Source organism: Centruroides vittatus, unplaced genomic scaffold, assembly GCF_030686945.1.
Source record: "Centruroides vittatus isolate TY-2023 unplaced genomic scaffold, ASM3068694v2 contig_466, whole genome shotgun sequence".
NCBI classification, from domain to species: Eukaryota; Metazoa; Arthropoda; class Arachnida; order Scorpiones; family Buthidae; genus Centruroides; species Centruroides vittatus.
Window position 1 is genome coordinate 141,310 of NW_027122260.1, and position 23,011 is coordinate 164,320.

At 31.1% G+C, this 23,011-nt stretch overlaps 1 protein-coding gene across 1 annotated transcript in view; it reads left to right on the forward strand.

The window, feature by feature from the left end:
- Positions 1-1,217: 1,217 nt before the first annotated feature.
- LOC136977671 (putative adhesion G protein-coupled receptor E4P) overlaps positions 1,218-23,011 on the forward strand; it is a 35,629-nt gene continuing 13,835 nt past the window's right edge. Inside the window, exons 1-3 of the mRNA XM_067273213.1 lie at positions 1,218-1,370; positions 13,890-13,971; positions 15,704-15,883. Coding sequence (XP_067129314.1) covers positions 13,908-13,971; positions 15,704-15,883 — 244 coding nt within the window. The 5' untranslated portion in view covers positions 1,218-1,370; positions 13,890-13,907. The remainder of the gene's footprint in view (positions 1,371-13,889; positions 13,972-15,703; positions 15,884-23,011) is intronic.

The following is a 23,011-nucleotide window of genomic DNA, read 5'->3' on the forward strand; positions in this document are numbered from 1 at the left end:
AAGATTCGTTAAAGTTCATTCCTGTATTTTATGATTAAGGTAGAAAATTTTATATTTTATAAGTTATGAATGTAAATAGTTAATTTAAAAATATTGTCATCTGTTCAGTAGTGAGATTTTCTCTAAATTGCATTTTCATTTCAATAGAGAACAATCATCGACGTAACGAATATAAATGCTGGTCACGAAACTAATTTATCGGTGATACTTTTCTGTATGAATCCGATAATTTACAAAAATAACGGGTCTAATTTTGTAACGTCATAAAGTTATTATGTATGTATGGACCATAAAATCATTTTTATCTAGGAGACTGTAACGTGGTTAAATTGTTCTTCTATGTGCGTCTTCCCCCAGTATTTATTAATCGGGGTCACTGAGTCTGAAGAAATTATTTGTACTTTAAAGAATTAAATTATGATATAAATTAAACGTAATAAAATCAAAGTGATATCGCAAACATTTTTGAATTTCATTAATTATTAGAAATTAAATGAATAATTTTAAAGTGTGAACTCGATAAACAGTCCTATATTTTTTAAGCTGCGTTGGAAGAGACTATTGTTCTCGATATTATCTATGCAACGATCGATGGAAGACAGTATTTAAATATATAGGATTTTCTTCGTGACCTGTTTACATGTATCATTTGCTACGTGATATTTCACGAAAACTCAAAAATGGTTGAGATGATTTTATCTTTTGGGTAGAATTGAGTTCGGAAACAGTCCAATAAAATAGGAATCGCGCGAAGATAGAATTTTGAGAAGCTTTTTGTTCGTCTCCTTAGAAATTTGTCATCCAATTTGTTTATATTAATTTAAATTGAAGATACATTTTTAATTTCTTTTTTACTTCTAAATATTATGGTAGTTACTATGTACAACTACCGAAGAACAACATTAATTAAATATTCATAAGTATGACATTCGCTAGATATTCGAGTTAATTTGCAATTAACTGTTAACGCGTTTGAAGATCTTACTTTTAGAAAGATCGAAAATTGATGGAAAATCGAATTAATTCGATCGAAAAGTTTTTTTCTACAATTTAAAGAGTTGTATACTTGTCAAAATGTACAAAAAAAAACTGGACACTTTTGTGTTATAGTATTTATTGTTTATTGAACTGGGCGGACGCGTTGTATTTCGTGCACAATTTTAATTTGAGACACGCGAGGGGCGACGTCGTCATGGCGACTGACTAAAAAACTGTATTAAAACCTTCTAGAACGACTGTGGACGTTGTCGTTAACTTCGTTCTTGGTTCTACTTTTCAACTTACTATTACTCCACAATCCAATTTCGTCTTAATAATTTTTTCTTGATCTTGTCGAGAAGAAAAATTCCCGTAATATCCATATTTAAACGGTTAGTTGTTTTTATTTTTTGTTTTAAAATGCCGATATGTATTATATATAAAAATTGTGAGAGCTTTCTAGTTCCTTCCTGTAAGAAACTAGAAATATTTAAATGTTCTTACACTAATTTAATTGTCTTGTATAAAATCTTATAAATATTTTAACATTTAAATATAAATTTTCTAATTTTGCTTAATTTTAAATTTAAACGTAACTACTGTAGATCTAAGAATTATAATTACAATGTTAAAATTAACTGTACAAATACTTTTGTATTTTTATATTTCCAACCGAAAACTCGCCAGCTATTCGAGTTTTTTAATTGTAAGAAAAAATTATGGATTCAAAGTAAATTTAAAGGTTTTTTTATATCCGTTCCCATTCAATTGATACGAAAAAGGAAATATATTAAAAAGAAGAGATAATTTAAAATTGTCTACTTTTAAAGAGAAATACATTTATAGGCCTATAATTTGTTTTTGATGCCGAGAAATAAAAAAATATACACATTTTAATTAAACTGTAGCAAGATATCATACAATAGCATTCCACTTATTGTGTCGTCTAGTAAAATGTTATAACACAATAGGAAACAAAATAAATGCTACCTATCTTCAATGCTTAAGCATCTACAAAGCCAATAAATTAAAGGTGTTTAGGCTTAAACAATCTTTAATTGGCTTGTATATATGTCGCAGGGATATGATAAAAGTGAGGATTTGGTCATATCCCTAAGGGAGATGATCAATTTACTGAATATGTTAAAATAAAGGTTCGATATTGGCATTTCCCTAATTAAATGAAGTGATCTGATCAAATCTTTAAACTGGTTTCGTGAAATGACAAAAAACGAATCAATAAAGTGAGAAGAATTTATATGAAAAGATAGAGATAACGCCAAGTTTATTTATTTTTATTAAAACATGTTGTAGATTTGTGGCACCTGGAGTAATAGAGGACGTTATTTTTTTTACAGGCACATCTATTTGTTTTGCATTGTACCTTGGATTTTTCACAGGAACATTTCTTAAACCCTTGACCTCCGAATAAAGATAATTTTCCAGCAATTTCTCGCAAACTTAGCTTTATCGGTGGGACGGTTTCTGTAAATGTGGTTGTAGCTATTTGAAGAGCATTTCTAGGAAGCCAATCTTTTATAATGCCAGCTTGAAGTACCAATTTGGTATAAACCATTTTTTATTTATTTATTTATCTAATACTATTCCCGTAATATTATTTCCATCTAACGGACCTCTGTCTACCTTAGGTACAGTACATCAACCAAAACTGTGAAATCCATTAACACGTCCTTAAATTTCTTCAATGAAAAATCTTCCATTTTTTCAGCTGATATTTTTAGGTATTTTGCGGCATGTTCCCTTTGATCTATAATTTTCTTTTCTGTTTGGCATAAGTAGCATAAAATTTTCGATCCATATCCTTCTTCTACGCTATTTCCACATATTGCGTGTTTATTTAATCTTTGCTCTAAAATAGTACAGGGATTGGATCAAATCACTTATGTTTTTAGGGAAATGACTCTATAGAATTGTCATTTTAACATCTTCAGTAAATTGATAATCTTCCTCAGGGATCTGACCAAATTCCCACTTTTATCATATCCCTACGACATATATACTAAGGATGCACCGATTAATCGGCAAGTAATCGGTAATCGGCCATATCGGCCATTTCTCCGATTAATCGGTATCGGCCATTTCACCGATTAATCGGTTTGAATAATCGGCCAATTTTGCATTTTAATATTTTTGTTAGAATGTCACGTATAAGGTTAGTAATAAAAAATAATAAATTTCTGTTATATATTTATTATATATCACATGACAAACTGCTATTAAAAAATTTTAAGTTAAATTATTTCTTTTATCAATACATATTATAAGGTATAATATAACCTATTCAAAGCTATCTCTTTTATTTAAAGCTTAAACTTTAAATATATAAAACCAATAATAATTCAATATTCAAACTTTAAAACCTTTAAATTGTGAAGCAAAAACATGAGAATTTCATCATTTTCAGGGTATAGCCTATTTCTTGCCGGTTCATAAATGTTACCTCCAGTGCTAAAAATTCTTTTCCTTTCAATGGAAGATGCTGTGGCACTTAGATATTTCATAGCTATTTTGCTCAAATTTGGAAAAAGTTCTTTTGAACTTCACCACAAAAATGGTGAAGAGGTATATGTATAAGAGGTAAATGTAAATATTTTTCTAATTCTTGATCGAAACGTTTGTTTGTTTGTTTCGTTTTTTTCTTCCTTTTTAAAAATATGCTCTTATTCATTTTTTCGTTTACCAGAAGCTAATTTATCAAATAAATTAGAAAAACTTACAACTCCATCTTGATCATCTCCAGAAATGGAAGCTTTAGGATTTAATTCTTCTTGAGATTTTGAATTATCAACATTATCTGAGCTATCGATTGTCCATCTTTTTATTTCCTCTACCATATTATTATTATTTTTTTTGAAAGTTTATATTGAATCTTGAATCTAATAAAGATGACAAGCATAAAGACTTGTTTTCTATATATGCTGAAAATCATCTTTTTTTTTTATTGAATTTTCTAGTCCTATTGTGGTATTAATGCCACTAAAGGAACTACTGCCCTTTGCTTCTGATAATAAGAATAACTTCAGAGTCTCTATTGTGTGAATTATTGAAGATGAGGTGGTTTCTCGGTTGCTGGCTTCCACAGTAAAAGAAAGAAAATAGCTTCATATCGAAAATTAATTTTATAACAAATTGTTATAAAATTTTAAATGATTTTATAATAGAATAATATAAATAATTTTATTATGATTTAATTTAATTTTAAATGTTTTAAACTTTTTTCTATTTTTACATTTCTTGTTTTTAAATATTCTTTTATTTAAAACAAATTAAATGAATACAGTTTTCATATTTAAGATATATCTAAGAAAAAACAAATATACAAAACGTATTGTGCACTACAGTATCTACACTATCTCAGCTACTATTAAAGGTGTTTATATCTTAAGATACTTTGCTGGAATTGTAATATCGTTCATATCGAAACGTTTTAAATTTTGTTTCGAAAATACCTGCCTCGATTTTGAATAGATTTTTGCAGAATGAATACTTTTACAACTTAAGCAGAGATAATATATTCTACAGAATGATTTATATTGAATGTCATTCAATTCGTCAATATTGTATAAATCTTTGATAAAATATAAATTGTCTATCAGTTAATATTATATATTATTATTATTTTAAAATAAAATATAAATATATTTGCTTTTCCACCCAAATAACTACTATTAATATATCTGGAAACTTGTTGGAAATCCTTGATATACGCTAAAAAAATAACACACACACACACACAATCATCAAAGCAATATTAAAGTGATTCTTAGTCAGAAAAGTTAATACAGTAAAACCTCGATATGACGGACAACCACGTGGCCGAAGATATTGGTCCGTTTTATCGTGATTATTCGTTGTTACGAACTCGTCCGTCATAACGAAAAGTCCATCCTTTTACAGTAGAATCATGTTAGAACAGATTTGATAACGGACTTACAGTTCGCGAATGTTTTTTTCCGGGTTCAGATGCCAAATCAATGCAGTTTTTACTAGTTTCCGCGGATCTGTTATCGCGAATATGAGAGAATTCTATTGTATATAGTAATATCGACTTAACCATTATAGTATATCGATATCGTGAATAAAAGTCAATTACGTGGAGGACAAAATTTCAGCTGTAAAGTGTATAAGCTAGTTTTATTAAACTTGTAAAAAACCAATACTTTTATTCATTATTTATTTAAATATTTTTAAGAATTGTTTTAAAAAATTTGTTGTAATTTTTCTCTTGCTTTACAAATATCTGATATTGTCTGCGTACTCAGAGACATTTCTTTACCAACTTCAACTTGAGGTTTTCTATTTTTTGTGTCAAATCTAAAGCTTTTCGTTCTGTTTTATGATCCATGACTTTGCTTTACACTACAAATCCACGACTCGTCGCTCAAAACTGAACAAAACTAGTCGATCAGAAAACAAAACGAATACTAAACGTAATGTGAAAATCTGCGGTTAAAAAATGATTAAAAATTGATTTTGTGATATTTTTGTACTGATTTTTTGCAAATAAAGTAAGTAAAACGATACTAAATAAATGACAACTAAAAAATACGTATTAACGTAAGGACAGTGGTCTACGGTCCTGAAAAATAGTCGGTAATAGCGGAAATTCGTTAAAACGGATTATTTTTTAAAATATTTTTCCTATACTTTTGGCAGGATCGACATCAGCCGTCCATAATAACGCGAGGTACGTTATATCGGAATCTGTAAAATCGAGCTCTTACTGCGTATCAATAGAAAGGGATTGTTTGGAATTATATATATTATTTTTTCTAAAGTGAAACAGATACATTAAAATAAATTTTAGCAAATGAGAAAGGTGTGTGACTTATGTCATTTCTAATTAATATGTGAATGATTTTGTTTTTCGAAGTGAGATTTCTTTGTTTTAGTAATTATTGTGAATTTTTACATGTGATTATTTTATTAATAACAAATAATATTGTTTTTTCTGTTCTAAGAATTTTATATATTGTTATTCATTGTAATTTTCAATTTCCACAATTAATATAATAATATAAAACGTTGTTGAGGGACTTTTCTTGCATTTTTTATTTGTTTTCTTCCCTAATAATTGCTGCCATTATCTACAAGTCTAGAGACTTACATAAAATTACTAATACGAATGATTACTGGTAAAATAGGGGTCATTTAACTATTTTTAAAATACTATCCTCTCCACCTCTTCAACGTATAAAGATCTTTTGGTCTAATTTCTATAAAAATTGTGATTAATAACGCAAAAAATTATTTATCTCAAAGAATTTTATTTAGAAAATAGCTTTTTATATTTTTACCTCAGACTTTGACTTGGTGGGTTGGGGAAATATCAATTTCTTAAAACTATTTTATTAATATATAACATATTGAAAAAGTGAGAACTTCATTAGTTATTCTATTGAAAGTTGTAAAATAACAAAAATACGTTAATATTGGGAGCGGAATGGTAATTAAAAATTCTTTTTGAAACAAATACATTTATTTTTGGTAAACTAAAACTTTGTACAAGTAAAAAAATTTTAAAACCTCGAAGCTTTTTGAGATTTGATCCCAACCCCTTAATATCTTCCGAACAATGGTCCGATTTTCCATGAAAATTTTAAATATTTCTTCCTAATACACAAACCACTTTGCAAAATATCAACAGGAGTTATTGAGCTGCAAATTGGATGGAAAAAAAAAAAAAAACATGCTTCTCCCCCCAAACACACTAACATACAGGAAAAACCCTCAACTTTTTCTGCATTTATTGACGTTTCAATGCCCCCTGAGCCAAAAAATGTAAAAATCTTGGGGGTTATTTTTCGACGAATCGTCGTACTTTCCCTTTTATGTAACTGCCGGGAAAGTAAAATATGTTCTTATAATAGTTAAGTGCAATTGTTCGGTTTTTCTTCAATAATGTGTCGTTTTATGTTCAAATATTTCTGATCAGTAGTCAGGTTTATTTTATTTTTCAAAATATTGAAAAATTGCAATTGATTTTTTTCTTTCTACTTAATTGAATAAAAAATATGTTTAAAAAACCGTTTTAAAGTAACGCTTTTTATTCAGATAAGTATACTAAAAAGTAAAAAATAAATTTTCTTCAGCTTTCGCAACATTTTTGGTCACATAATACCAAAATTACTGCGAAAGCTGAAGAAAATTTATTTTTTACTTTTATAGTTTTTCATCCAATCCCTTCTTTTTTGTTTTCATTCATATATGCGGGGGAAAAAAAGACTTTCTAAAATCGATAAAACGTAAAATAGAAATGACAAATTAGTTTAAATTCTATTGTTTTATGGAACAACAGAAGTTGAGAAAATTAAAAATGAACGTAAAATCGAGGTAAACGTTAAAACGAGATTCTACTGTATTTGTTAATTAATAATGGAATTTATAAATATAAATTACAACTTTAATAAAAAGTCGTGGTTGTATACGGTTTTGTACATAGTTGGACGGCACAGAATTCAAAATCTTCTGACATTATTCGATATCTGATACATCTAATAGTCTAAATTTTGTTTACTGATGTATTAATTAACGCAAAGTATCATTGCATTTAGGCTTAGTAAACACTAGTGTTGTGTTGTGTTACAAAGACGCTTGGCAATTTTTTCATCAAATTTCTTTATTCAGTTTCAGAAACGTGTACAAGACAACATACCGTATCGACTAAACTGAAAAAAGAAATTTGATGGAAAAATTGCCAAGTGTCTTTGTAACACAACACAACACTAGTGTTTACTAAGCTTAAATTATTGAAAGAGACACGGTTTCATCAAACAAATCAAAAAATATCATTGCATTGTAGATGATATGGGCCGTAACAATTATGTTATTCCTCGTAAGACAGACCGTCAAATACGGGTGATGGATGGGAACCGATATCACGACTCGTGCTGCCCTTGATAAACTATTGAGTTGACATTGGGATATCCATGTGCGGTCGTGTCGACTGTCTAATTTTTGGATTTAAATTATTTCTGTTTTAGGAGATTTCGGTCAATTGTTTACATATTATTCAGAAATATATATTTATTTTAAGACGATTGCGGGTCAAATAGTCATTTTTAACTTTTCCGTATCAATGCAACCTATAAGTTTTTAAAGGTTGAAAGTTCAAGGCCAACTGTTTCAAAATTAATTTCGTAAAATATTATAGATTTTACGAAATTAATTCTATAATATTCTTTTTCATTTCTCGAATTATAATTTGAGAAATAACAATTTGAAATGTTCTTTAAAAATTATATATTTTTTAGATTTAAATTTTTATTTAAAATTGTGTAAAATATTTAAATATGAATTTTTAAATATTTTTAAGAACTGATAACTTATAAACATTTTTTAAAGTTTAAATTTTTAATTTCGAAAAGTCGAAAATTTAACGTTTGTCGGAAAGAAGAAAGAATGTAATGATATTTTTAAAATGCAGATAAATAAATTTAAAAATCCGCGATAAAATAAATCGAAACGATGTAAAATAATTATATTCTAAAATATAGTATTTACGTAAAATTTCCATACACTTTGATTTGACAGTAGACTTAACGATTAACATGCATACTTTATAAAACAGTAACATACGCTTAAGCATGTAATAAAATCAATTAAAGTTATGTAATTAATTATTTATAGTAAATACATTTACAGTAACAATATATAAAGTATATTGAACAGTTTGATGATACTGATAACTGGGTCAATAGATGAGGTAAACAGGTAACTGTCTCAGGTGCCAAATTTGAAAGGATATTAAAATGTAACGCTGTTTAGTTTTATTTTTAGTACTAAAACGGTAGAGCAGCTTTAACGGTTTTAAAACTAAAACCGTTAAACGCAGCTGCTCAACTAAAAAGGCGTCACAATATTTATAGAAATACAGCCTAAATACATTGGCACTGTTATTAGGCTAGCCTCAGTTGCCAAAATTATTCAAAACGGTCCTCATGATAGTTATTTTATTCTTTGAAATCGCTGTATTAGAGAATGATTATAATTACGAAATTTAATTCGACAAACTAGTTTGTACGAATTCGACGATTGTAATTAAATTTCTTTAAAAATTTATTTACTTTTAACTTACTTCTACCGACATATATTTTACATACTTAATTTCTGCAAATGAATAACATTGCTTATACCAGGAATGGACAACTCTTGGAACACGTGCCAAACATGGTATGTCAACGATTTTTTACTGTTTTGGCTGTTATATATGACAGAGGAAAGTATAACAATCGGTCAAAAAATGACTCCCCAAGATATTTACATTTTTGGACTCGGGACCTTGAACGTCGAGAAATTCAAAAAAAATTCGGGGGTTATTCTGTATGTGTAAATGTTATTGTGTGGGGTTTGATTTCACCCTCTTTCAAACTTAAATAGCTTTTCGTCAAGCTTAAAGACCTCTGCAAAATTTCAGAAGGAAAATTTCTTAAATTTTGTAGAGAGGTTTGTGTATTAAGGGGATTGATCTATTAAATTTTGGTGATTAAAGGTCAGGGGAGTGGGGAGATAAAAGGGGTAGTGTGTTTCTCCAGTAGGGTGACTTAATGAAGACTTTACTCGTTATTAACATTTACAATTTTTTTTTTTTTTTTATAAACTCATCCCTACCCTGAAAATTAAGCTTTTTGCCATTTTATAATACAGTAATATCTCCGTTATCGTCGGTTTCGGTTTTCGTCGATTTTTTTTCGCGGATAATTTGTCTCGGTTTTCGTCGGCGTGCCTACGTGACATCCTGTTAATTTTGCGAAAACATAGGGCGACCCACGCGTTTTCCTGCTCAGTGTGGCGTTGTTTCTCGTTGTGTGAGCATTACCAACACGTCTAGCGAAACAATTCCATTGCTTTCCTTTTCTTTTAATTCCATTATGGAACCAAAGAAAGTTTCCAGAGCCAGCATTCCTTCGAATGCCATGTTAAACGTTCATTTATTCTTTACATTAGTCTTTTATATTTATTTTATATTAATTTCTTATTGTTTTTAGTATTAAACACAATATTTATGCTCTATAAAATATGTTTTTGGTATGTAGTTTGGAGTCTAGAACGAATTAATTGGATTTATATTGATTCATATGGAAATAATTGTCTCGGTTTTCGTCGGTTTCGGATTTCGTCGATTGTTTTTGGACGAATTATTGACGAAAACAGGTATCATTGTATTTAAAAATAAAGTTTTTAAATAAAACTTGATAACAGATGGCGTCACCAAACGTTGCCGAAAAAGTTAAGCAACTCGTTGCTGGATATTTTACGGCGCACAATCTGGGTCTTATCTTAAAAAATAATTATTCAACTTCTTTGACGAGTTGTATATTTTAACTTAAGTTTTAACAGAATACAATTTTATTGAGTAAGGCAATAATAATCAAAAATTCAATAACAAACACTATCTACTATTTTAGTAATAACAAGTAATAAGAAAATGAAACAAACATTCTATTTTCAAGATGATAATATCTCTACGGTATGCTGATCGACAAACAGATTGCTAATTACATAAATATCATAAATTTTCAACAATTAAATAAAAATAGTGATTGTATCATAAAAAATAAATTATTGTGCTTTATAATTTATTATAGAAAAATATAATCATTGTCGTAACAAGCAGCTCTATTTATTTTTTGTGTACTAATACCTCTCCTTCCACACTAAAATGGGATATTATATCATTTTACCGTGGAAACGAGAGTGTGTTGCTTATATTTAGTTAGTTCATTTATTATTCTACTAAGTTTCAAAAATTTTCAATAAATATATTACAATTTTTTTGGCGTATTCACATTTTTATGGCATTAAATTTCATGACATTGATCTTAAATATTTGGACGTTCTACTATCTACTATAATATACTATAATATACTATCTACTATATACTTAAATGATATTTTAAGTCAAATTTGAAAAAAAAAATTTACGATTTTTTGGCATATTTAACAATAACGATTTTCGCTGATGGAGTTTTGTTCAGGAAAATAATATATTTTAAAAATGCGATATAACGAAATGGCCTGTATTCAATTAGCTAGTGAAGGACAAAAGACGGGCCACACCCTTTAGAGAATTTACCAGAAACGAAATTCTTTCAAAAATGTTAATCGATAGACACAGTCGGTACCCAACACACATTTTTGATCAATAATTATTCCACGATTATTTTAAATGGGATATTTGGCTATCAAATTTTATTAAACTTATTTAAATTTATATGTAGATAGAGATATATTTTAATACTTTTTTCCTATAATTTATCATTTTAATCGTCTCAAAATTGATATCCTTTAAACAGTTATATGGTATACTCCCTTTCTACTAGTATAAATTATGACTATGAAATATCTTTGAAATGTCTATTTTTTTATCCATCTTTGTGTGATTTTATAGTTAGAATTGTTATTTCCAGGAACGCAATCTCAATTTATAACGCTGATATAGGAAATAAGACTATTCGCTTTACGACGATTCTCCAATTTTGTCGTAAAGCGAAGTCTATTTTTTTTTTACTTGAACTTTTTTCTATTTTAATATAACAACGGCAGTTGCCAGAATAGGCATTTATTATAAAATTTATTTTTATTATATATGTAAATATGTAAGGTAGTCCGTATTTCCGAAGATGAAGAAGAATATGTAGGGAACTATGAGCACTAAGTTTTGGCTATATGGAGGACTTATTATACACTATTGACGTTGTCGGAGTAATCACCAGAAGTAGATAGACACAGGGTTTATTATGATGACGGTATGCATTTCGGACAGGTTGTCTGTCTCTCTTCAGCGTATTTGTTACAATTTTGTGGACGTCTACAAAAATACAAGCGGTTTTTCGTTACACACATTTGCGTTTATGATTAAAATAGTATAAAATTACATTTTAATCATAAACCCAAATGCTTGTTACGAAAAACCGCTTGTATTTTTGTATATCATCAAATTGTAACAAATAAGGCTGAAGAGAGACAGACAGCCTGTCCGAAATGCATACCGTCGTCATAATAAACCTGTGTCTACCTACTTCTGGTGATTACTCCGACAACGTCAATAGTGTGTGATAAGTTATCGGTAGAGCCAAAACTTAGTGCTCATAGTTTCATATTGTAACATAAGAACAAAAAACAATTCACCAAAGAATATGTAGCTTTCAACTATGTTTGATGTAGCAATAAGCTTAAAAGTAAGAAAAGAAATGATTAAAAAATAGAGACACACGAATTATACGACAGGCGGCAAAAAATTTCAAAACGTTTTTTCTTAAAATGAAAAGATATCCCGAATTTTCTTAATAAAAATTTTTGCTTATATTTAATAATCGATAAATCAAAAATTGTTTTCTTAGATAGTGTGCAAAATTTTAAGGTTTTTTATAAAGCGGTTGCCGAAATATAAGCAATTGAAAAGTGCAAAAATTGCCAAAAAAAACTAAAATTTTTCTTCTTTTTCCTCATCCAGCACTGCAGACGCGTGTAGAGAAAAAAAAACTACTGGGTCTACAAAGCTCAAATTTTAAACTTAAGCCTTTCTCGTTATTAATGAAATACTCGCAAAACTTCTGGGTCGATAGGTCAATAAACTGTGTGGAAAATTCCAGGTTTACGGGAATTTTCCATGCAGCTAATTCAGTTTTACGGTTTAATTTTATGCTTATAAGGATAAAATTGCATAGAAACAAATGAATTTTATTCAAAATCTTACTCAGAATTACAAGCTCAAATTTATGCGAATTATATCTTGATATAACTATTTTTCTAAATGGCGCGCGCGTATCGAAAGCGTCCGTCTGCGGCGCGTTGGTCGGCGACGCGTTCGATCAGCGCTGACAAATGAATGTTGAAAGCGTTTGGTTGGCAACGCATTTTGTCGGCGGTCGCCGAGGGCCAACCGATCTCATATCTTGACGTAATAATACAATTATTGAACAAAAACATCTGAGGTATAAAAAATTACGTTGAGTAAAAATGTATGACAATTTAGACAGCGGTCAAAATCTTTCTTAGCAGTTTTTCTTTGGTAAAGATAAGCTTGGTGTTTAAAGGTGAAATGTAAGGTAAATAGGTCTACAGATAAAAATCGTGTGGGTACTGCTTCCTAACTCCAATTTTCTGAACTTTTAAGTGCACATATAAACTAAAAATAAACATAACTTATAAATAAAAAAAACTAATACTTTTTGGGTTGAAATTTGAAAAATATATAGATATAAATTCCCACTGTCGTCTGTCCGTCTGTTTGTCTGTCGTTCCTTAATCTCGAGAACAGAGTTAGATAGAAGAAAGTCGAAACAGATATGGAAAGATTAGTGGCATGAGGCCCCGATTAACTATATATGAACTTCCAGTGCAAACCGGAAGTCACGTTATTTTAATTTAAAAAGTTTCCCCTGAAAGGAGTTAGATAGATGACAGACACGACTCTATTGTTAAAGGGAAAGTATGATGTACATACATTGCCAAGACACAACTAATTTGAGGTTGAGAGTATATATTTCAAATTAAGAAAATTAAAAATATGATTAAAAATTACAGCCCGGTATTGTGACAATATCACAATAAATAATTGCTCGTTTCATTATGATTTTCACTGTAGAGCACGGGTAAATAATATCCAAATGATTTGACATTTTTTATGTTATTTTATCACACAATTTAATAAAACTGAGGGAGTTCTGCCAAACAAATTTCAAAATGTATTTTTTACCTATATGAATAAGGACCATTCTAATGTATATACTTAAACATAAGACTTAAAATGTTTACCGAATTGTATTGTTGTTTATGAGTTTACATGAATTTACACAGGTTTGTAGAATAAATTATATGAATGATTTATAAATTATGGTTATAAATACTTTCATAAATTATGTTTTGAAGTATACTTTATTTTTTAGATTTATGCTTCTTAAACAATGAGAGTTGTGGGATTTTTAACATTTCTAACCGTTTTAATTAATTCAAGTCTACAAAATGAACGTAAGTAATAATTATATTATTAAATAATAATATAAAATATTTTTAAAGCTTTCATATTAAAGTCTAAGTAATATAGTCTATATATTAATACTTATGTAGAATCAGGTTCGAAGTTACTGCGCGAGTTTAGGGTTGGTCTCGCCTCCAATGTCGGCAGATTCGGCTGAATAGTTGGACTCCATCAAAACAATCATTAATAATATATTTTTTGGAAATAGAAAAGACATGAGAGATAAGAAAGACGGGAAAGGAGAGTCAATCATTGACTGGCACTTTGTACGAACTATCGGTATTAACCATAGATGTGAATTGATTTCTCGAGGATCATCCGCTCCTCAACAACTACGGCTTTATCGATAAATGTTCCCATATGCAATGTTTATTGCCTTGGGTATTTATACATCCGTATCAATCAATCGTAATTTTTCTGCTTTAAGTCTACGTTAGATACTAGAGACGGTAAAAATTTTTAATTATATATATTCGTTATTAAAATTTAATATTCACATTTTGAACTTTTTAAAATAATATATATAAGGTACCTTTGTGGCCCACTGAATATATGTAAATTTCTAATTTGGCCTATTAAGAAAAAACGTTGGACAACCATGGTCTATGAACTAGATCAAATCCATTAGATTCTGTTTTAGTTTGTTAAGTTATGACAACGCAACACTTGGATGCTCTGCCTAGGAGAAATGCCTTTCGGGAGGTCTTTTAAGGGAAAGTGGCTGTATTTAGGTGTTATAGGTGTGGAGAAAACCCGGAAAACTCCACGTGACCAGCCCATCCGAGTGAGGCCCGAACCCACGACCGAACTCGCAGTGTACAGGGTACGAAGACCGCTTGACCGCTGGTGGGCTCGATTCGGTTTTAGTCTTTGCGTATGTGATGTATGAATATGTAGTAGCTGAAGTGTAAAAGGCGATTGTCATTCTTAAAACTGTTCAAAACTATTGATACATTGTTTTAAAAACATGCTTTAATTTGACCAGTTAGTTTCGTAACGATGAAACTGTAAATTCTCACTAAGTCTTTTTGCCTCTCAGCAACAGCAGATTTTTGCCGTTCCGACAGCAAGGACAATTCAATTCGATCTTTATAAAATGATTCAAACAATTAATATTAATGCGAATTAATATCAATCAAATGCGAAGACATCTTTACATTAAGAAAACTTTGATATTCTTTTTTGTTTAATGATGTAGAAAGTTCGTGCACTGAATTGCGCGTAATGCTTCCAAATCATTATATATGTTGATTTGTATATAATAATTTTCAAAAGATGTCCATGCATTTAAAACCAGTGTTTCCCGACCTTTTGGATTAGCGATACACTTTGAATTTAATTAGATTTCTGTGACACGCCATAATTTTTAAAATAAAAATGTTTAAATTTCTTTTCTAATTAGAAACGTATCCATTTTATTACCTGCTTAAAATTTAAAATAGATTACGGTCGATTTATAAAAAAAATTGATAATACGAAAGTTAAAGTTACTAAGACAAAAATTCACAATTCTACAAATATACCAAAAAATTAAAAAGATTATTTGAATCAATGCGTAAATATCATCGGTCTTTAAGCTGGTAAATTCCACGTAAGAACATCTCTAGATCGAACACTGATTACTGTTAACGTGTTTTAAACCAAATAAACTCGTCAAAAAAAGTATTAAATTTTTACACATCAGATTGTTTTTATCAATCCTTTTTTCTTTCTCTCTTCAAGCTGTGGACGGAGGATGGACTAAATGGAGTATAATGTCGGATTCGGAATGTTCAAAACACTGTGGAGGAGGTAAACAAAAATTCGTCAGAACCTGTACTAATCCCAAACCTCAGAATAACGGTGCTGATTGCGAAGGACCTAGCGAAAAGGAAGAAGATTGCAACACGCACACTTGCGAAAGTAAGTCATCCTTTATTGTCTAACTCTAAGCATTTAGACGTAAGATTGTTACCACTATCTTAGCTTGAAAAATGAAAACGATGGTACGTATCTATATTGATCTTTAAAAATATAATTATGCGTTATTTTAATTATATATAATAGAAATTAAAGAAAATTCTTATATATAAATTTGGAAAGAAATTTTAGAGCCCTCAAAAAAAAAACTAATGCAAAAAGAATTAAAAATAAGTGTCGAATACGTTGGGACCAAGATTGACATCAAAACAAAAGTTACAGTTTGCTTATTTAATCTGATATAAAATGGATGCTATATACCAGCGATGGCCTAATATTGTCACAATAAGAGCCATACTGCCTATCGGAAATACACGGGAGCCACATCCTCTATTGCAGGGATGAGCAACACGCGGCCCGCGGGCCGCTTGTGGCCCGTTAAACATGTTTATGCGGCCCGCCAAGCATATCTAAAATTGAATTTATTTTATCGACTTTCTCCCATCAATATAATGTTATAAAATTAATTATAATAAAATGGTAGTACATACTAAACCGAAACAATTTTTTGTGACGAGTTACTCACTTGTCTGCGACTTGTTTAAACATGCAATACGAACGCGCCGCGTCTGTGTTTGTGTTCTGTCACACAATCAGTCAGACTGTAAGTTGTTAACTAGCAATTTCAGCAATTCTTGTGTTTCTTGAAAGGCGTGAGAGCAATATTATTGTCAAAAAGGTAATATTAGAGTTTTTTAATTCAAAATTAAGTTTTCCTACAAATTTGTTAACTTTCAAATTTTTAATCCATAATAGCATGTCGGAAAAGCAAACAAAAAAACGGAAGGTTGAGGATGAGCACAGGCATTTCCAAGAAAAGTGGAAATTTGATTATTTTTTCACTTTCGTCAAAGATAAAGTTGTATGCTTAATATGCTCAGAGACTGTGTCGACATTAAAAGAATATAACATAAAAAGGCATTACGGTACAAATCATGAACAACAATATAAAAACTTAACAGGACAACTCTGGATAGATGAGTTTAATCAAATGGAGAAAAACTTGGGAAACCAACAGGCTATTTTTAAAAATCAAGCTATTTTATCAAATACGGCAGTAAAGGCTAGTTTTGTTGTCAGTCAAATACTGGCAAAAAAAATGAAACCCTTTGTGGATGGAGAGATGATAAAAGAATGTCTGACTGCTGTTGCAGAAATAGCATTTCCTGATAAAATAAATATTATTTCAAACATTAGTTTATCAAAATTCACCATTGCAAGGAGAATTAAAGACTTGTCCGAGAACATAGCAACAACGCTTCGTGAACGCATTGCAAAATTCGAATACTGTTCTTTGGCACTTGATGAGAGTTGCGATATTAAGCGATACAGCACAACTGGCTATATTTTTACGTGGTATTGACACCAAATTTAATATTACCGAAGAATTGTGTTCACTGATTCCAATGCAAGGGACTACAACCGGCAAAGACCTGTACGATGAACTAAAGTCTGTGTTGGAAAATTTTTCAATTTTATTAGAAAAGATTATTGGTATATCGACAGATGGAGCACGAGCAATGTCAAGCATGGAGGTAGGAGTATCGGGAAGGCTATTTCAAGACATTAAGAAGGTCACAGGAAGGGAAATATTCGTTAACCACTGCATAATTCACCAGGAAAATTTGTGTGCGAAAAGATTGAGTTTGCCAAATGTCACAGTACCAATAATTAAACTAATCAATTTTATAAAGTCGCGCGCGTTAAATCACCGTGAATTTAAAGAATTCCTGAAAGATTTAGAAACTGAATATGGCGACGTGGTTTTTAATACCGAAGTACGTTGGCTTAGTAGAGGTGCAATGCTAAAAAGAGTATACAACTTAAAAAGCGAAATACAATTGTTCTTGGATATGAAGGGATATGCCTTTCCTCATTTTGGTAATAAAGAATGGATGCGCGCTTTTGGGTTTCTTATCGACATGACTCAGCATCTCAATGATCTTAATATGGAACTTCAAGGCAAAGGACAGTTTATTCACAATTTGTATGATAAAATTCAGGGTTTTGAGCGCAAATTAAAATTGTGGAAACAGCATCTTTTGCAGAATAATGTGTCTCACTTTCCGCATTTAGAAAAAGAAAACGTTACTACTTCTCAAAAATACGCACAATATATAGACATTTTAATCAACGAATTTCAATTATGATTCCAAATGTTCAAAGCTGAGAAGACAGCGGTTTCCATGAAAATGTTTTCCTTGCCATTTAATATCGATGTGGATACAGTTCCCGAAGACTTTCAAATGGAAGTGATTGACATTCAGAATAATACCGATTTAAAAATGTATTTTTCTCAGTAAACATCGAAAATTTTTATAAATCTTATGTGAGCCCTGAGAAATCGCCGCTTTTGACGAAAAGTGCAAAGCAAATGATGTCTCTGTTCGGAAGTACGTATGTTTGCGAACAATTATTTTCAACCATGAAATTAATCAAAAATGACCACCGACCACCGAAGATTGAGTGATGCACGATTAGAAATCTGCGTACGTGTAGCTACCTCATCAATTCCGGCTGATATTGATCAGCTTGTATCGAAAAAACAGTGCCAAATTTCTCATTAAAAATTTCAAGTAAATTCGTTTTTCTGTTCTTTTCTTGTTTGTTTTTATTTTGCATTAAAATTTGTATATGAAATCTTTACTTTTTTTTAATTTTATAATTTTTCATTCTAATGTTTATTATAAATAAAGTTTTGTAAATTATTAATAAGTGTTACTTTATGTGCGGCCCGCCAAAAAATTTTAAAATTCAAATTGGCCCGTTGATTAAAAAGGTTGCTCACCCCTGCTCTATTGGAATATCTATTGGAGTCGCATTCTTTGTATATAATATTTTAACTATTTATAATGTAATTATCACTGTTCTGTAGTAAATATCACTGTTACTTTTTTCCTTTACCTATTCATCATAAAGTACCAGTAATCATTTAACTTATTTAACTTTATGAATTTGACCTATGCTTTCAGTTGTTTTTTTTTTTTGAAAAAAAAACTTTTCGCCCTGTGGGCACTAAGAGGGCCTTTTTCGGCAGCCTCATTATGGGTTTGGCTAAGCCCACATGGGCGGCTGGGTGGGCCCGACATATCCGGACGGACCACCCCCAGAAAAATTTCTGGGGATTTTTCGATCCACTCCGATTCGATCCCAGTCCCCCAAAGCGGTAAACTGTCGCTTATAAGTTGCAAGTTACACTTAAAATTTCTGTCTATATTATGCCACTATGTAATAGTCAGAAAAGTTACAAAAATATTACATATGTGTTAGTAATATGCACCATGTTCACAAAAAGAAATTATGTAAGTATGTAGGAACCCCAATAACCAGTGTAGAAGAGTCGCAATCGGCTCGCGAACCACAGTTTGGTCACCTCTGCTTATATACAATAAAATCTGTGTAAATCGGAATCGCACTGTACCGGTCATTTTTTCAGGACACAGTAGATTCTCATCGAGTCGCCTTCATGTATGGAGTTTCTGCCGTTGCAGTCAAATCGATCCCAAAAACTCAATATTGTTGGGTTCTTCAAATCTATTCGATTGCACAATTTTATTATGCTGTAATAAGAATTTTATGTTGGCTAACTTGTCATTGCAGGAATTTACTTAGTGTCTGTTCACATTAGTCCGTAGGAAGTACCTACAACTTACAACCACAATTAGCAGAAAAAGTTTCTCAATGCACTAAGCATTGAAAAATGTTGTTTCTACTAATTATGGTAATAAAATCTAGTATATCACATTAATGAGGTTGAACGAAAACAGTTGTGTGGACATTCATTCAGTCTTACAATTGTGAAACTTGTCGCTTTGCGTTCCTTTTATCTTTACCTCTTTTCACATTATCGTATCGCTTATGAGGGAGTGAAATTTTTCTTAGTAACCAATAAGCGATAGAGACAGTTGCATGTATCGGTCGAACACGTCTTAAACAAGATGGGCCTCCATATAAACTACTTGCCCTACTCTGGATTGATCGCTGAATGCCCAATTTAGCGATAGAACAGTATTTAAGAAATTGACGAATGTCTCTGTCTGCACCCTTATCTATTCATAATCTGTAGTGAAGACAGAACACGCGTTTTTTCCGTGTCGAAAAGAGAATCTGCGAGTGTAGACAAGGCTTACATAAATCACTAACATTAATAGAGATGGAAATTATTGAATATCACGAACGAGAGAAATGCGGTATGAGAAAATTCGCCGGTGTTCAAGATTGGGGAATCCAAGCTGAAATCATCAATAATCAAGCCATTTTCACCGTAATGACAACGAACAACAAATCAGGCAGTTGCACAATGGAAATACAGCTCTTATTGATAAAGCGATCATAGAACGGTTGTGCAGAAACAGAAATCAAAATTTTCCTATATTAAGGTTGATTATAGACGCCAAATTTGTATCTGAATTAGATGACTGGAATTCAAAGTCTCAAATGGATGGCTTGAAAAATTTCGAAAGCTACTTAATATCAAATTTAATTATTTTTATGAGAAATCATCTGGAGTTGATCATTAATACAAAAGCACAATGACAGGCTAAACTTCTTCCATTATCATTGCTGTTCTCCAGAAAATATTTTGAACGCAGACAAAACAGGACTTTTTTTTTTTTTTTTTTTTTTTTTTTTTTTTTGAGCTTTCCGAAAATAACTTTGAGATGGAAGGACGACTCGTGCACCGGTAGTAAAGGGATAAAAGAACGAGTCTGAACGACTAACAGTTCTGTTTAAGTATGAGTGAAAAACGCGAGAAACCCTCGATAATTAGAAAATCTGCCAAACCGAGATGTTTCAAGACTGTAGACATTACAAAATAATAACTATATAAAGGACCGGGTTCAAAATTAATATATTTAACTTTAAGTGTAGGCTGTTTTTCAGTGGCGTGTCGTGACATTTGATGATAGGGAAGCTGTGTTTCTGTAAGAAGCCGACTTCCAGGGGCAATCAGTTAATTGCGCGTCAGTAATGGTCTAGGGTCCATTCGTACATGGGTGGTGGCTGTAGAGACAAAGACGACAAGTATCTGACAAAAACCTTTATTGTAACATAAAATAAACATATACTGTGTACAAAATAGTTTGCTTTAGGACAATCAACTGTTCGGACGTCCCGAGCGTCGATGTGGTTCTTCGATGGTCGATCGAAAGTGGCCCCGAGACAGTGGCGTCGACGAGTCTGTAAGGCACGGGGAGACTTCGTCCGTTGGAGTCGGGGACACAGTCTAAGTCCGAAGTGGCACGGGTTACAGGTTGGCACAATAGTCGAGAATTTTGTTTTTTTTTTTTTTTTTTTTTTTTTTTTGCGCGTTGACACACGGCGTTTTGGTTATTCGGGGCGTTAACCGAGTGCCAGGTGTCCTCGATTGTCAGAGATTATATCAATCTCCGTTCTTTCTTTTGTCCATTTTGATTGGTCGTTCTCCCTCAATCACGCTTTCCGAGTGGTCGGTCCCTGGTTACTACACGTAACGAGACTCTTACCTGGAGCTCGAGAAAAGTCAAAATCGAAGACGAATTCTATCTTCCACCGATCATAGGACGACTTCCTTCCGCGATTTATGGTTTCTGCCTGGCAGTTTGATATAAACAACGGGTGTCCGACTACAAACGACTTTTACCTATGTTTTTTTAAACTAATAAATTTTTCTCTAAATTAACCGTTTTTTCGCGTCTTTGGTGACGGGTCAGACCTGTCCAGTACATCACATTTCCATAAAAGTTTTAAACAAATACTGGAAATGACAAAAATAAACAATTTATGTATTTTAGTTCTAAAATACAAATAATACATATATAATACAAATTTATACGACACAAACAATGATAGAAAAACTTGTTCTTTTAATTTTTTATAAACTAATTTTATTCGGCCATTTTTCCCGCTAAGTCGTTAATTACTTTATCATAAAAGTCGCCGATCGTCGACTCCGTCAACGTATTTAAAAGCACTTTTTCCATCGAAAGCAACGCTAGCGACGACAATTTTTCCTCCGACCGAGTGTTCCTGGCCAATGTATAAATTAGCTCCGTGGTCGAAAAACTGCGCTCGACAGTCGACTGGTAGATGGTACCGTAAATATTAATGATATTAAATTATATAATTCTTTTAGTACGTCTTTGTTCGGATCGACGTTAATTATAATATGTTTTATGTTTAAGAGTTACTTGTCAATATAGTCCAGACACGAATATAAATATTGCGATTCACTACGTAATTTAGATAAATCAAAAAATTTCCCATAAAATTTACTTAATTTAAAGAATTAAAACACACTTGGAAAAATTGTTAATAATTTTAATATTATGAAAAACATCTAAAAGTGATAAAAATTCTAAAGATTTTATGTCTGAAAAATCTGTCAATATAATTATAATTTTCTTTTAATTATACTGTAATTAAATATAACTTTGCAAAAACACGTACATAAAAATAACATTGAATACTCTTTACTTTTTAAATCTTGAGCAATTCACATAGTCAGATAGCTCCCTAGCCAGTGGCTAAGGGATAGAATCGTTAGAAGCGTTACGCGTGTATAGCATCCACCAGCTAAACTGGCTAAGGTTGGTGCTCTGTAAAGCGCATGCGCCAATGCCCTTTGGCTGCTATACACCATTCGGTTATTCTCGCCGTGAAAGCTGTCTCGGAAGCGCTTCCGAGACAGCTTTCACGGCGAGAATAACCGAACGTAAGATTGAACGTACCCAACGGTAAGATTGCTATTGTATATTTCGAATATCAGTGGCGGAACGCCACTGATATTCGAATATACAATAGCAATCTTACCGTTTTTTTCACACGTAGTATAGAATTTTTTAATAAGATACATAATGCGGTTATAATAAAATATTAATTTTAATTAATTCAAAGTACGTTAAAATATGAACATTTATATTTTAGAAAATACAAGCGAAGGTCATTGGAAGGTGGATGCGGCGCTTCCACCGCTTCCAATGACGGCACGCCACTGCTGTTTTTATAAGACATTATATTCGACCATTTCATTTTTCTCCGATGTTTAAGTATGTAGTAGTTAAACAACTGATAAAACTTTACTAAAAAATT